General features: G+C 38.6%; 1 protein-coding gene across 3 annotated transcripts in view; it reads left to right on the forward strand.

The window, feature by feature from the left end:
- Positions 1 to 16,668, forward strand: part of LOC134092043 (striatin-interacting protein 1 homolog) — a 108,378-nt gene that overhangs the window by 47,267 nt on the left and 44,443 nt on the right. For all 3 annotated transcript variants that reach the window (XM_062544846.1, XM_062544847.1, XM_062544848.1), the window contains exons 9-10: positions 13,222 to 13,404; positions 13,792 to 14,012. In XM_062544846.1, coding sequence (XP_062400830.1) covers positions 13,222 to 13,404; positions 13,792 to 14,012 — 404 coding nt within the window. The remainder of the gene's footprint in view (positions 1 to 13,221; positions 13,405 to 13,791; positions 14,013 to 16,668) is intronic.

Raw genomic sequence — 16,668 nt, forward strand, 5'->3', positions numbered from 1 at the left:
TTGCAGCCCATCTGTTAGAAAGCGAGGCCAGGGTAACCAGTTGTTTTAGACCCATTGATTCAGAATCCGTGCGCTGCCTGTTAGAATTTATGACAAATCCTTGCACATGGATATGCAGACGTGTAACAGAAGGTAGAGTGCATGATACATTTATGTTTTAAAGTCTGAATGAAGGTACCAGTTGTTTTGGAAGGTTGGGATAAACGGTACTTCATGATCTACTGAGTGAAAATAAAGTCATATCCTGAAGTTGTTCTGAGCATCGGTAGCACAATGGAGAGCGAGTTGGACATGTGCGTAACTAGTTTTACTGAGGAGGGTTCGAATCCAGCACGACACAAATTCATGCAGCTTGTCTACTTTTTAAAAAACAATTTTCCCGCTGGAATATGTCATAGTAATATAGTGCTCAAATGTTCAGTTCAGGTCAACACAGTTTTTTATTGAGGTGTGACATGCAAAGCCCAGTAAAATGTCTATGAATATAGCGAATCTGTGGACTTCGGTAGCCGTCGGTTGCTGTTGATAGGTATACATGACAGCTGGGCAGCCTCGGAAACAGCTCCGAAACCAGTAGGTGGAAAAACCAGAAGGCACACAACATCGGTAAATCCGTAAGACATCGGGAAAGTGAAAAGTAGGCTAGCTAAGTAAGAACTAGCGGCGGCTGCCTCATAACCGGAAGTTGATCTGCCAACCCCGGTAAGAAAGACGTGATTGGTGTAGACCCTTGTCAGTCAAATATGTCTGCCAATGGGAAAGCATCCGCCCTCTGTCTCAAAATGATTCTAAAAAAATGCACTTCAAAAAATGCACTTCAAAAAATGGACTTCAAAAAAGCGACTTCAAAAGAAAATCGACTTCAAAAGAAAAAACACTTCAAAACTTTTTTCACCTCCAACCCCCCACCCTTTTAACTTTTGCATTTGATGAGTTTTATGTTTGCATTTGAAGAGTGATTTTTTTCATTTAGATTGTTTTTTTCTTTGGAAACAACCTTTTTTGACTTTGAATAGTAAAGACACAAATGTCCTACCCATAATATGGCCCAAAGACAAAAAAGATGGCTTTGGTCAAAGGAAATATTTTCAATTAAAGAAATGAACTTCAATCAAAGAAAACATTTTCAATCAAAGAAAAAAAGGGTTCAAATGCAATTATTTGGGTCTCACATAGTTTTGGCATTCAAAAACTTTTTTCAATGATGGGGTTTTGATTGATTGATTCATTTTTTTTTTCTTTGAAGCAACATCTTTTTTTATTGATTTTATTTTTTCTTTGAAGCAACGTCTTTTTCTATTGAATAATAAAGACACAAATGTCCTACCCATATTATGGCCCTAACAGAAAAAACATTACTTCAATCAAAAAAGCTGCTTTAAACAAAAAAACTTTCACTTCTATCACAAAAAACATTTTCAATCAAAGAAAAACGGTGTTGAAAGGCATTTTTTTTTGGCTCAATTTTTTTTTGCATTCAAACACTTTTTTTCTTTGATTGAATGTGTTTTCTTTGACAGAAGTGAATGTTTTTTTGAATGAAGATATATTTTTTGATTGAAGCACACTTTTTTATGATTGAATAATAAAGAGACAGATCTAGCTCCATACCTTTCCCCTTCACTTTTTCACTTTGCAAAGTCAGTAAGAACCGCTACTAACTGCACCGGTCTGATTCTACATCATCGCCAATCTAACATGATCTACATGCATCAACGTCATTGGGTGTCAAGTTGTGCCTGGTGTTCTGTGCAAATTCCCTCAACTTGAAAACGGAAGGGCATCTATGGAGACTTTAAAGGTGCTGGATTCCACTCAATGACTTCACAATACAACGGTGCTTTAGTTTCTTCCTTAATTGTTTTTTCTCTTTAATTTTCTTTGCATTCAGAGGCAGACATGTAGTCACTGTAGCAGCCATTCAATTGTTTGAGTCATTTTCACCAGGTGAAAAACCTTTAAAAAGATAGAGACCAAAACAAACCATAAGATAAGAATACACATCCAAAAATAGACATTTAAATAGGCAAATAATTCTAAAGCACAAATAACTAATTTAATAGAAAAATCTCAGAATAGAGAAATATAACTATATATAGCTCATGAAAACGACATAGAAACTCTACATCACGTCACCATCAATATAAAAAGACTAGTAGCAACACTCAAGCCCACCACCATTATAGACTTCCAGATTAAACTAACGAGGTGGCAACTGTAATTTAAATTGCACAGGCCCATTAGCATCTTGCCACACAAACAAATAACCCATTTAGCAAACACTGTTGAAATCGCTAATCATAAAAGCCCAATCTGCATTAACTTAAAGCATGGGCAGCAGATGAAACCGCAATTCCACGGACGCCAGTATCCAAACATTGCTAGAGGAATGTAGCCTGACGAGCCAGACCCACATCAAGATGTAAGGTCTGGACACTCACCGTAGACAGGGCTCAAACGGAGGGGTGGGATAAACAGTTGTCTTTCAAATTCCCTCCCCGCAATAGGATAACGCTAAACGAATCATCTTCTTGTTTTCAAGTAGCAGGATGCGTAACCTTCCCTCTCCACGCAATAGGATAGCGCTAAACGAATCATCTTCTTGTTTTCAAATAACAGGATGCGTTACTGTCGCAACTTCTGGTCGCATGTCAGTCACCATATGTTAAGCCCACCCACCGACTATACACGCTGTGATTGGCCCGCTGGTTTTTCGAGTTCTCAGCTCCCTGGCTCTATGGATCGTGCCTAGACTGCCGCGGCGTCTAGATTTCTAGGCTAAGAGGTTCGGTACAAACATCATTCTTCAAAGGTGTTATACCTTTCTTACCGGCCGTCTCTCTCCAACGTTTAGATGTCCTTAATTGCACAGAACTTCGTATGCATATGCAGGTTGCTTCTCCAGCGTTTGTTTTAGCGTCTTGCTATAGCGTGTGCTGTTGTTCCTACTACTCCCTCCCGTTTAGTGCTTAATTAGCCATCTGTGTCTCCGGCTACACAGCTCACGTGCTTGATTGAACTTCAGCAGATTCCCTTCTTCCAACCCGACTGAAAGTGAAAGTCACTACAATTTTTTTTTTTCTTTCCTTTTCTCTTCATCATGTAGCTTTCTCCCCATCAATCCCATTCCAATCCAGTTTGACTTCACATTGAGCAACACGTTTCTTTGAAAACATTGTGTAACAATCAGATTTATCAATGAATGACTATTACTTAAAACACGGGTATTTCTTTGATCTGGCTGTGTAGCCTACTGATATGTCCCGGTCAGAATGATAAGAGAAAGCAGGCAAACAGAAAACGTCAGTCTAGTTTCAACATATATTTTGCACACACTCATTCAAACACCTTTCTACAGCTCATAGTCCAAACAGTTGTTAAGTAAGGGATAATCAACGACGCGCCTTGCGTTTCTAGGAAAACTAGATCTCTACTGACATTGTAGGCTATTCGCATCTGCTTGGATGAGTTTGCTTGATTACGTTTCTAAACATAAAGACATTTACCAACTGCATTGTCAGTCTGACGGTTACACAGTTACGTGCAAGAACAACAAGTCACGTAAGAGATGAAATCGTTTAGCTTACTGCAACATGAGAAATCAAGTAGTGTGAAACTAGCGACAGTAAAGAAAATTCCAATATGGCCGCCATTCGGAACTGAGAAATCATAACTCCATCTTCTTCGTTTGTCCTCTTCTCTCTGAGCTGATCTATCATTCACTGAGCAGCGCCAGCGCCACACACCAGTGGCAGCAGGCTGCAGTGTTTGAACGTTGTTGCATTAGTTCTGATTTTGACGTTCTCATGTAAAATCGTAATAAATACATAATTGTTTTATTTGGTAAGCACAGGGTAGCCACAGGGGTGGCCAGTGACACAGCTACATGGGGCACGGGCCCTCCTAGGCTTCAGTGTAGAACAGCCATGTTGAGGGACCATTCACTAAATGCACACGGAAATACATACATAAATACAGTGACATGTAGCCTAATGCGTGAAAGTGGCACCTATTTAACTCACTAAATAAATAACTTAGCACAATTACTGTAGTTCCTTCTCATTACAGTGCATGAAAATGCACTGTACTGTTCTTCCTAGGCTTCTTATTATTATAGTGCATGAAAATGCACTATACTGTTATTCCAAGTCTTCTTATTATTATTACAGTGCATGAAAATGCACTGTACTGTTCTTCCTCGGTCTTCTTCTTCTTCTTCTTCTTATTACAGTGCATGAAAATGCACTGTACTGTTCTTCCTATTCTTCTTATTACAGTGCATGAAAATGCACTGTACTGTTATTCCAAGTCTTCTTCCGCAACTTCTTCTTATTATTCTTCTTCTAACGCACGCAATTCAGCTTGAACCGTTTAACGTAGAAACTTCATTCAAACTTTGTTGCGTAGGTCTTGCTTATGCCATGTGTGCTTTGTATTTTTCAACTTTGTAACTTTTATACTTTTTAAACCATTAGTTAAAAACTATTACAATTTCCCCCATAGACTTAACATTGCTCATTATGACATCACGGCAGCAATTAGAATGTTACGCCAGGTGGCCAGTCCAGGTGCAGCAGCTCTCTCTCTCTCTCAGGCTTAAATTGATTACACCTGTATCAACTGTCAGTTTCTCTGGCTTTAAGCATACAATCTCTCTGAAGACTACATATCCTGTTAACTGTTTCCTCTGTCCACAACTGTTTCGAAATAAAAGTCCTCACTGCAATAATACACTATTAAATCATTTAACCATTGAAACTACTGAACTATTTAACTGTTAAACCATTCCAACTGTCAGTTATCATCAACTATGCCTCCAGTCAACTACATGAAACCTCCATGTACCTAGCAACCAACATAGCAACCATCAAAATTAAGCGTTTATGACCGTTTCCATAGCAACCAACATGATTATACTGCAGTAACTTCTTGTTTCCTGATAGTGGCCACCATGGATACCCTAGCAACAAATGTTTCAAAATAAAAGTCCTCACTAGCAAGTTAGCTAGTTAGCATGGTTAGCATAGTTAGCATTGTTAGTATAGTTAGCATTTTTAGCATAACTGCAAAAAATCATCAACTAAGTAAGCTAATCAACCTGGTTAGCATTGTTAGCAAATTTAGCATTGTCAGCATAGTTAGCATTTTTAGCATTACTGCTAGAAATCATCGGTTAAGTTAGCTAATCAACCTGGTTAGCATTGTTAGTAAAGTGAGCATTGCTAGCATAATTAGCATTTTTAGCGTAACTGCTAGAAATCATTAGCTAAGTTAGCTAATCAACATTTTAACATGAATAGAAATCATTAGTTAAGTTAGAACTGGAATGTTTCATCTTTAAACTGTCTACCTTCACACTATCAACTCTCTGTAAACTATGCAACCACCATGTTTACCCTAGCTACATACACTATTAAATCATTTTACCACTGAAACTACTCAACTATTTAACTGTTCATTCCAACCATTCCAACTGTCAGTTATCATCAACTATGCCTCCAGTCAACTAAATGAAACCTCCATGTACCTAGCAACCAACATAGCAACCATTAAAATTAAGCGTTTTTGACAGTTTCCATAGCAACCAACATGATTATACTACAGTAACTTCTTTATTCCTGATAGTGGGCACCATGGATACCCTAGCAACTACTGTTTCAAAATAAAAGTCCTCACTAGCAAGTTAGCATTGTTAGCATAGTTAGCATTGTTAGCATAGTTAGCATTTTTAGCATAACTGCTAAAAATGATTAGCTAAGTTAGCTAATCAACCTGGTTAGCGTTGTTAGCATAGTTAGCATTGTTAGCATTTTTAGCACAACTGCTAAAATGATTAGCTAAGTTAGCTAATCAACGTGGTTAGCATTGTTAACATAGTTAGCAATGTTAGCATAGTTAGCATTTTTAGCGTTACTGCTAGAAATCATCAGCTAAGTTAACTTATCAACCTGGTTAGCATTGTTAGCATAGTTAACATTTTAGAATACCTGTTAGAAATCATTAGTTAAGTTAGAACAGGAATATTTAAGCTTTTAAATGTCTACCTTAACACTATCAACTCTCTTTAAACTATGCAACCACCATGTTTACCCTAGCTACACCTTAGTAGCCATATCTACATTTTTTTGCATTTTCATGCACTGGTAATTCCTTGGAATTGCATTTCTAGTTATTATTATTAAACTTCTTCTTCTAACGCTCGCAATTCAGCTTCAACCGTTTAACGTAGAAACTTCATTCAAACTTTGTTGCGTAGGTCTTGCTTATGCCATATGTGCTTTATATTTTTCAACTTTGTAACTTTTATACTGTTTAAACTATTAGTTAAAAACTATCACCATTTCCCCCATAGACTTAACATTGCTCATTATGACATCACGGCAGCAATTAGAATGTTACCCCAGCTGGTCAGCCACCTGGGCACCAACTGTCAGTTTCTCTCAGGCTCCTCTCTGAAGACTACATATTCTGTTCCCCTGTATCCTCTGCGCACAACAGTATCAAAATAAGTCCTCCTAATTCCATCCAACTTTATATCCATTCATCTTCTTCAAACCATTCACTCATCCACCCATTCTAAACAGTCTGCCTATCAACAACATCAATTAGACGCTCTACATTGAACTTTTAAACAATCTACTCTGTCTCAGGCTGGCTCTCTTAAGACTAGCCAGTTAAATTGATTACACCTGTATCTGTATCCACTACTCTCAGTAGAGAGCTGTGTCTCTCCATTCTACAAGAATATAAGGCACATTCCATCCAACATTCTATCCATTCATCTTCTTCAGACCATTCACTCATCCACCCATTAAACTGTCTATCAACATCTATTAAACAATCTGTCTATCAACATCCATTAAACTTTAAATTAAACATTAATTAGACTATCTACATTCAACTTTTAAATTATTTACTCTGTCTCAGGCTTTAAGAGTACTCTGGCACTCTTAAGACTAGCCAGTTAAATTGATTACACCTGTGTCAACTACTCTCAGAGAGCTGTATCAGTGTCTCTCTTAACAAGAATATAAGGCACATTCCATCCAACCTTCTATCCACTCATCTTCTTCAGACCATTCACTCATCCACCCATTAAACTGTCAATCAATATCTATTAAACAATCTGCCTATCAACATCCATTAAACATTCTGTCTATCAACATTAATTAGACTATCTACATACAACTTTTAAAGTATTTACTGTGGGTCCCTCTCAAGCAGCGTTTATATATCCTCCCTCGCTCCTCGATCCTCAATGATCTACATAAAGAAAGATAGAAGAAGGGCTAGACTATCCCATTGTTGCCGCTCCATCATTCTTTATGTAGATCAGTGAGGAGCGAGAGAGGACGCGTAAACGCTATGAGAGGCACCTTCTGTCTCAGGCTTTAAGCATACAATCTCATTAAGACTACAGATCCTGTTTCACTACTTCCTCTGTCTACAACTGTTTCAAAATAAAGGTCCTCACTGCAATTATACACTATTAAATCATTTAACCATTGAAACTACTCAACTATTGAAATGTTCAACCATTCCAACTGTCAGTTATCATCAACTATGCCTCCAGTCAACTACATGAAACCTCCATGTACCTAGCAACCAACATAGCAACCATTAAAATTAAGTGTTTATAACCGTTTCCATAGCAACCAACATGATTATACTGCAGTAACTTCTTGTTTCCTGATAGTGGCCACCATGGATACCCTAGCAACAAATGTTTCAAAATAAAAGTCCTCACTAGCAAGTTAGCTAGTTAGCATAGTTAACATTGTTAACATAGTTAGCATTTTTAGCATAACTGCAAAAAATCATCAACTAAGTTAGCTAATCAACCTGGTTAGCATTGTCAGCAAATTTAGCATTGTTAGCATAGTTAGCATTTTTAACATTACTGCTAGAAATCATCGATAAGTTAGCTAATCAACCTGGTTAGCATTGTTAGTAAAGTTAGCATTGCTAGCATAATTAGCATTTTTAGCTTAACTGCTAGAAATCATTAGCTAAGTTAGCTAATCAACATTTTAACATGAATAGAAATCATTAGTTAAGTTAGAACTGGAATGTTTCATCTTTAAACTGTCTACCTTCACACTATCAACTCTCTGTAAACTATGCAACCACCATGTTTACCCTAGCTACACCTTAGTAACCATATCTACATTATCTATCTTTTTTAGCATTTTCATGCACTGGTAATTCCTTGGAATTGCATTTCTAGTTCTTCTTCTAACGCACGCAATTCAGCTTCAACCGTTTAACGTAGAAACTTCATTCAAACGTTGTTGCGTAGGTCTTGCTTATGCCATGCCTGCTTTGTATTTTTCAACTTTGTAACTTTTATACTTTTTAAACTATTAGTTAAAAACTATTACAATTTCCCCCATAGACTTAACATTGCTCATTATGACATCACGGCAGCAATTAGAATCTTAGGCCAGGTGGCCGGCCACCTGGGCACCAACTGTCAGTTTCTCTGGCTTTAAGCATACAGTCTCATAGAAGACTACATATCCTGTTAACTGTTTCCTCTGTCCACAACTGTTTCAAAATAAAAGTCCTCACTGCAATAATACACTATTAAATCATTTAACCATTGAAACTACTCAACTATTGAACTGTTCAACCATTCCAACTGTCAGTTATCATCCACTATGCCTCCAGTCAACTACATGAAACCTCCATGTACCTAGCAACCAACATAGCAACCATTAAAATTAAGCGTTTATGACCGTTTCCATAGCAACCAACATGATTATACTGCAGTAACTTCTTGTTTCCTGATAGTGGCCACCATGGATACCCTAGCAACAAATGTTTCAAAATAAAAGTCCTCACTAGCAAGTTAGCTAGCTAGCATGGTTAGCATAGCTATTATTGTTAGCATAGTTAGCATTTTTAGCATAACTGCAAAAAATCATCAACTAAGTTAGCTAATCAACCTGGTTAGCATTGTTAGTAAATTTAGCATTGTTAGCATAGTTAGCATTTTTAGCATTGCTGCTAGAAATCATTGGTTAAGTTAGCTAATCAACCTGGTTAGCATTGTTAGTAAAGTTAGCATTGCTAACATAATTAGCATTTTTAGCGTAACTGCTAGAAATCATTAGCTAAGTTAGCTAATCAACATTTTAACATGAATAGAAATCATTACTTAAGTTAGAACTGGAATGTTTCATCTTTAAACAGTCTACCTTCACACTATCAACTCTCTGTAAACTATGCAACCACCATGTTTACCCTAGCTACACCTTAGTAACCATATCTACATTATCTATCTATTTCTGCATTTTCATGCACTGGTAATTCCTTGGAATTGCATTTCTAGTTAAACTTCTTCTTCTAACGCAGCCAATTCAGCTTCAACCGTTTAACGTAGAAACTTCATTCAAACGTTGTTGCGTAGGTCTTGCTTATGCCATGCCTGCTTTGTATTTTTCAACTTTGTAACTTTTATACTTTTTAAACTATTAGTTAAAAACTATTACAATTTCCCCCATAGACTTAACATTGCTCATTATGACATCACGGCAGCAATTAGAATCTTACGCCAGGTGGCCGGCCACCTGGGCACCAACTGTCAGTTTCTCTGGCTTTAAGCATATTCTCTCAGAAGACTACACATATCCTGTTAAACTGTTTCCTCTGTCCACAACTGTTTCAAAATAAAAGTCCTCAATGCAATAATACACTATTAAATCATTTAACCATTGAAACTACTCAACTATTGAACTGTTCAACCATTCCAACTGTCAGTTATCATCCACTATGCCTCCAGTCAACTACATGAAAACTCCATGTACCTAGCAACCAACATAGCAACCATTAAAATTAAGTGTTTATGACTGTTTCCATAGCAACCAACATGATTATACTGCAGTAACTTCTTGTTTCTTGATAGTGGCCACCATGGATACCCTAGCAACAAATGTTTCAAAATAAAAGTCCTCACTAGCAAGTTAGCTAGTTAGCATAGTTAGCATTGTTAGCATAGGTAGCATTTTTAGCATAACTGCAAAAAATCATCAACTAAGATAGCTAATCAACCTGGTTAGCATTATTAGCAACTTTAGCATTGTTAGCATAGTTAGCATTTTTAGCATTACTGCTAGAAATCATCGGTTAAGTTGGCTAATCAACCTGGTTAGCATTGTTAATAAAGTTAGCATTGCTAGCATAATTAGCATATTTAGCGTAACTGCTAGAAATCATTACCTAAGTTAGCTAATCAACATTTTAACATGAATAGAAATCATTAGTGAAGTTAGAGCTGGAATGTTTCATCTTTAAACTGTCTACCTTCACACTATCAACTCTCTGTAAACTATGCAACCACCATGTTTACCCTAGCTACACCTTAGTAACCATATCTACATTATCTATCTATTTTTGCATTTTCATGCACTGGTAATTCCTTGGAATTGCATTTCTAGTTAAACTTCTTCTTCTAACGCTCGCAATTCAGCTTCAACCGTTTAACGTAGAAACTTCATTCAAACTTTGTTGCGTAGGTCTTGCTTATGCCATATGTGCTTTGTATTTTTCAACTTTGTAACTTTTATACTTTTTAAACTATTAGTTAAAAACTATCACCATTTCCCCCATAGACTTAACATTGCTCATTATGACATCACGGCAGCAATTAGAATGTTACCCCAGCTGGTCAGCCACCTGGGCACCAACTGTCAGTTTCTCTCAGGCTCCTCTCTGAAGACTACATATTCTGTTCCCCTGTATCCTCTGTGCACAACAGTATCAAAATAAGTCCTCCTAATTCCATCCAACTTTATATCCATTCATCTTCTTCAAACCATTCACTCATCCACCCATTCTAAACAGTCTGCCTATCAACAACATCAATTAGACGCTCTACATTGAACTTTTAAACAATCTACTCTGTCAACTACTCTCAGAGAGCTGTATCAGTGTCTCTCTTAACAAGAATATAAGGCACATTCCATCCAACCTTCTATCCATTCATCTTCTTCAGACCATTCACTCATCCACCCATTAAACTGTCAATCAATATAAAACAATCTGCCTATCAACATCCATTAAACATTCTATCTATCAACATTAATTAGACTATCTACATTAAACTTTTAAAGTATTTACTGTGGGTCCCTCTCAAGCAGCATTTATATGTCCTCCCTCGCTCCTCGATCCTCAATGATCTACATAAAGAAAGATAGAAGAAGGGCTAGACTATCCCATTGTTGCCGCTCCATCATTCTTTATGTAGATCAGTGAGGAGCGAGAGAGGACGCGTAAACGCTATGAGAGGCACCTTCTGTCTCAGGCTTTAAGCATACAATCTCATTAAGACTACAGATCCTGTTTCACTACTTCCTCTGTCCACAACTGTTTCAAAATAAAGGTCCTCACTGCAATAATACACTATTAAATCATTTAACCATTGAAACTACTCAACTATTGAACTGTTCAACCATTCCAACTGTCAGTTATCATCCACTATGCCTCCAGTCAACTACATGAAACCTCCATGTACCTAGCAACCAACATAGCAACCATTAAAATTAAGCGTTTATGACCGTTTCCATAGCAACCAACATGATTATACTGCAGTAACTTCTTGTTTCCTGATAGTGGCCACCATGGATACCCTAGCAACAAATGTTTCAAAATAAAAGTCCTCATTAGCAAGTTAGCTAGTTAGCATAGTTAGCATTGTTAACATAGTTAGCATTTTTAGCATAACTGCTAGAAATCATCGGTTAAGTTAGCTAATCAACCTGGTTAGCATTGTTAGTAAAGTTAGCATTGCTAGCATAATAAGCATTTTTAGCGTAACTGCTAGAAATCATTAGCTAAGTTAGCTAATCAACATTTTAACATGAATAGAAATCATTAGTTAAGTTAGAACTGGAATGTTTCATCTTTAAACTGTCTACCTTCACACTATCAACTCTCTGTAAACTATGCAACCACCATGTTTACCCTAGCTACACCTTAGTAACCATATCTACATTATCTATCTATTTTTGCATTTTCATGCACTGGTAATTCCTTGGAATTGCATTTCTAGTTATGTCTTGATATAGAATAAGCAAAGGAGACGCATTATAGCTTTATCTTTTCAGAGATAAGGCAACCAATAGGCTATGGCAGAACAACACTAACTGATAGAAGCGTTATCTGCACTGTAAAATGCAGGTAAAAAGTTTACATATAGGTTATGTAAAGAGCTAGACCCATTGTAATACGGAATAACGTCAGCCAACCAGCCACGTTGTGCTAGGAATGCCGTAACAGGTAGGCAATTATCTAACAAATGTAACGTTAGCTTACACGGTTTATTTTTATGCACTAAACGTAATTGTAGGGCGGGCTAGATACCTATGTATCTTTGAAATGTTTCCAAGTGTATGGTTATCCTATTAGGAATGTGCAATAAGCTGTTAATAAATGTTTTTAATTCGTGAATGAAGCCCCTATAAATGATTGCCAGACTGGCATAGTGAAGTGTCCACCTAAAATGAGTGCTAGCTGGCCAACAAGCGAGCATGGGAATAATAACAATGTAGTTTGCGCTGTAGAAACGACTGTGAGAAGTGCTCAAATGTTGGTCTTAAGAACTTACGCCTACTACTGAGTAGGCGTAAGATTTACGCCCGGTCTTAGCGAAAAGAAGGCTTAAGCCTAGATGGTGCAACTGGCGTATCTATCAGGTTGGACTTAGAAGGCTGAGTTAAGACCGGCGTAGCTCAAGACCGGGCGTAAACATGTTGGTGCAACCGGCCCCTGGATCTATGAAATAACTTAAATAGCAAATACAAATCTGCCAGCCCCTATGTTAACCCTATGTGTTAAATTCCCATTACATAGGGGGTCAAATACTTCTTCCCCCTAGCATTTAAGGAAGAACATTTATTTATTTACGATACATTCTTCAGTCACAAAAGAAAATTGGTGTCCTTAGCGGTTTGATTTTTACTCATTGTTTTAATTAAGGCATTAAGATCAATTGTCAAATGATGATTTTATATTCCTCTTTTTAGGCAACTTTAGCATGGTATCAAATGCATGTTCTCCCTACTGTGTGTGTGTTTGATTCTGTGAGGGGAACATCTCAATCGAACTGGCAACACTTCGGTTACAAGCCGAAGCCCTAACCAGTGGGCCACGGAGGCCCATTGTGCATTGTGCTTCCTGTATGGTTTCATTGTGGTCTGTTTGCTCTCTCTCTCTCTCTAGTTCACGCTGGGTGGCTTTGAGCAGCTCCTGAGCATTAAGGTGCTTAAACGGGAGGAGCTTGGGTTACCCCCCCTACCAGAGGATAGCATCCGTGTGGTTAGGAGCATGAGGGCTGCCTCACCCCCTGCCTCCACCTCTGATCTTCTTGAACAGCAGCAAAAACGCGCTCGTCGAGAACATAAGGTACACACATATTCACACCAACATCCTTGTTTCCCTTACCATTGGAATAAAGCGCTCCACATATGAGTGCGACACGCTCTGATTTACCTTAGTGCTTGTCCTAGTCTGGCTTTAAGTTCTGTATAGAGCCTTGAGACAATTGAAATTGTTATTGGAACTATATGAGAGAGGTGGAAAAGTCCAGCTTCAGAATACTACCAACCATTCACCTAAACCAGCTGATTCTAGTTAGCACAATTCTCAGCCAAGTAGAGCACTGTTAAGTGCACTGGTAGAACCAATACATGGTTGGACTTTTACTTTCTGAAGCTGGACTTTTCCCACCTCTGCTATATGAATAAATAGATTTGGGGGGGGAAATCTTACCATGCTTGATCTTCTCCTTAGGCACTCATCAAGCAAGACAACCTTGATGCCTTTAATGAAAAGGACCCCTACAAAGCGGATGATAACCGTGAGGATGAGGATGATAATGACGACAGTGAGAATACCCTGGAGCCTGAGAGCTTTCCATTGGAGCGGGATGAAGTCATGCCCCTACCCCCACCACAGCCAGCTTGTGAAAGATTATCCTTCCCCAAGGGTCTACCATGGGCCCCTAAAGTCAGGTATTGGTGGAGAGGATCTTCCATGATTATCCGTGAAACCTTTTAGTTTCTTGTGTCTGTGTAGGGAAATGAGTAAGCAAGAGCTCAAAAACCTGCATATCTGAATTTATTTTAACCCTATGATATGACACAGTAGGTGCTACAACGATGCTCATATCACAACTAAAATAACTATACATCCACAGTATCCTGTTGCAGTTATAGAAGACATCCCAGCTAACACCGTTAGGTTGTGACAACGCTGTGAACGCGTTCCGCATAGGGTGGGGAGACTTAGTTGGATAATGTGGTGGCTACGCACATTTGTGAATCACCTGCATATGGTGGCAACATCTTTCTGATACATTTCTATGACCTAAGGTTACGTGCAGAGGACCTACTGGCGATGTACGTTACATTGCTACAGCATTCTCTGCGCGTAATTTACTGATTTCATAAAATTATTCATTTTGGTATTTAACTCCTACAGATGGTACGGGTTGAGAATGCTCCTTTCTTTCCCGCACATCGGGACTCCCGAAGCATCGGGACTTTAATTAAAACTGCAACCGCAAGGGGGCAACATAAGACCGCCTTAATAAAATGAAGGTTCGGCTCATACCGGAAAACACGGAAAAACCCGAAGACACCGCGCTGGTGACAAGCGGAGAAAAGAGACATCACGCTCGGCATGTCAGATTGCAGTTTCAGAGTTTTCGAATGTTTTACAGCGTACCTCACAGCTGGCTCTCTCACTCGACGTAGCCTATAACTCAGTCAGTCCAGCAGAGATGCCAGAGCAACGTTTTGGTCAATGGAGAGGGAGAGAAATGCTCCGCATATCCGTCTCATTTAATCCGTCTCATTTAATCATTAAAATGAAGGTGATGACTGGCGAAATTATAATCAAACGACGTTTCAATAAACCATTGTTGAAATTAATGAAAATGGTTTTAGAAGCCTTCAATTCAACCTGAAAGACTCGATATAGGCAACCTTAGATTAATTCATTAATTCATTACGGTTACAAGACCGCATTTCCGTGAATAGGCTATTATTGTCAAGGCGAAGACGAAAGAGATGGACAAGATGGACATTTAGGCTACATTTATGCTAGGAATACTTAGAAATGTGTAGGCCTATAGGCTATTTTAAAACGGAGGCATGTTCATTTTAACCGGCGACGCTGGGTAGCTTACCCAGCACTTTATCACAGATTTTGTCCCCACCACTTTTGACAACTGAAAATAAAATGTATTTAACAGACATATCTTTAATATGCCTACATGCCTATCATGTCACTTTACTTATAACTGTAGGCTACATGCATGGAGAAGATCGCGCATTTTGTAACATTGTAACAATGGATGGTCAGATATGCGATAGGGCAGTGAGGGTGATTCATTGTAACCATCGACTAGTAGGCCTAGCTCCGCAAAAGAAGTTTCTAGCAACTTAGAATATATGGATCTCGTTATGCATGTTCATGTTGATTCAGAGATAGACATAGACTACCGTGGGCTACTGTGCGTCAATATAACACATTTTATCATGTGGTGAATTAATGACTAACGTCAGTTTAACATGTCAGAACTTTTGATCGGCGTTTCAAGTGCATGCCGCGAATAAATGAACATGACTGACTGAATCCTTTATATTTCTTAGCTAAGTGCGAAGAGATTGACACTTGAACTGTGGCGTAACTGGTTGAGGCATCTTAATCATACGTCAGCGACCGGGGTTCAAAACTTACTCTACGCACCTCCGGAACCCATTAAGACAAGAGGCATTATTTTATTAAAAAGTTTTGCGATTTTTTTATGATTGCGATGTCTGCTGAAAAGAAAAGTTAATATGTGAATTCGTGGTTCAGCGCGCACACACACACACACACCCATACACATTTTTACATTTACATAATAGGGCTCGGGCACACGCCTTGCATTCTAGGAATATCGCCGCCATTTGGTAGCGCACTGAACGTAATATCCATTCGTTCAGATGCACAAGACAAGAAGCAGAAATATAGTAGCGATTTATTCTTTTCCTCTTGCGATCGTGGGTTGCACTGTTACACCCCACTACACAGCAACATACTACCAAGAAGGCAAAAACTAAGTAACAGGAACACACTAAAAGGCGGGAGTAAATCCATAGTAATCCATAGTAAACTAAGGAGTGAAGCTGCCAATGTGGCTGTGCCCGCGAAGTTTTGATGTCATGATCCCGAGCCCTAGTGTCAGGAAGTGTCTGTCGGGAGAGAGGGGGGAGGGAGGCAATCGTCCTCAATGCCTAGGCTATAATGTCTACTAGTGAACTGGTTAGACAAGTGTGGGGGAGGGGGAATGATCGCACAAGACAATTGCTCTTCATGAAATGGGTAGTCTCACAGACGTTTGTCGATGTTTAAACGTAGCCTACTACATCACTTGCGAAATCGGACGTGGCACATAGAATTATTAGGCTACTGGATTTAATATAGCATAGACTTTGTTCATCCTATATTAGCCTATATTAAAATGTAATGTGCTGCGGGGAAGCATTGGGGAAGTCAGTTTAAGTTGTCCTGTAACAATTTGCCTCTTATTATAATCAAGAGTATGCAGCCACGCACATAATAGTCTAGGTTACGGGCGGATGCGAGCAACCCCATGCAAAAGAAGGCCTTAAGTTAACG

The sequence above is a fragment of the Sardina pilchardus genome, chromosome 9 (genome assembly GCF_963854185.1).
Source record: "Sardina pilchardus chromosome 9, fSarPil1.1, whole genome shotgun sequence".
NCBI lineage: Eukaryota > Metazoa > Chordata > Actinopteri > Clupeiformes > Clupeidae > Sardina > Sardina pilchardus.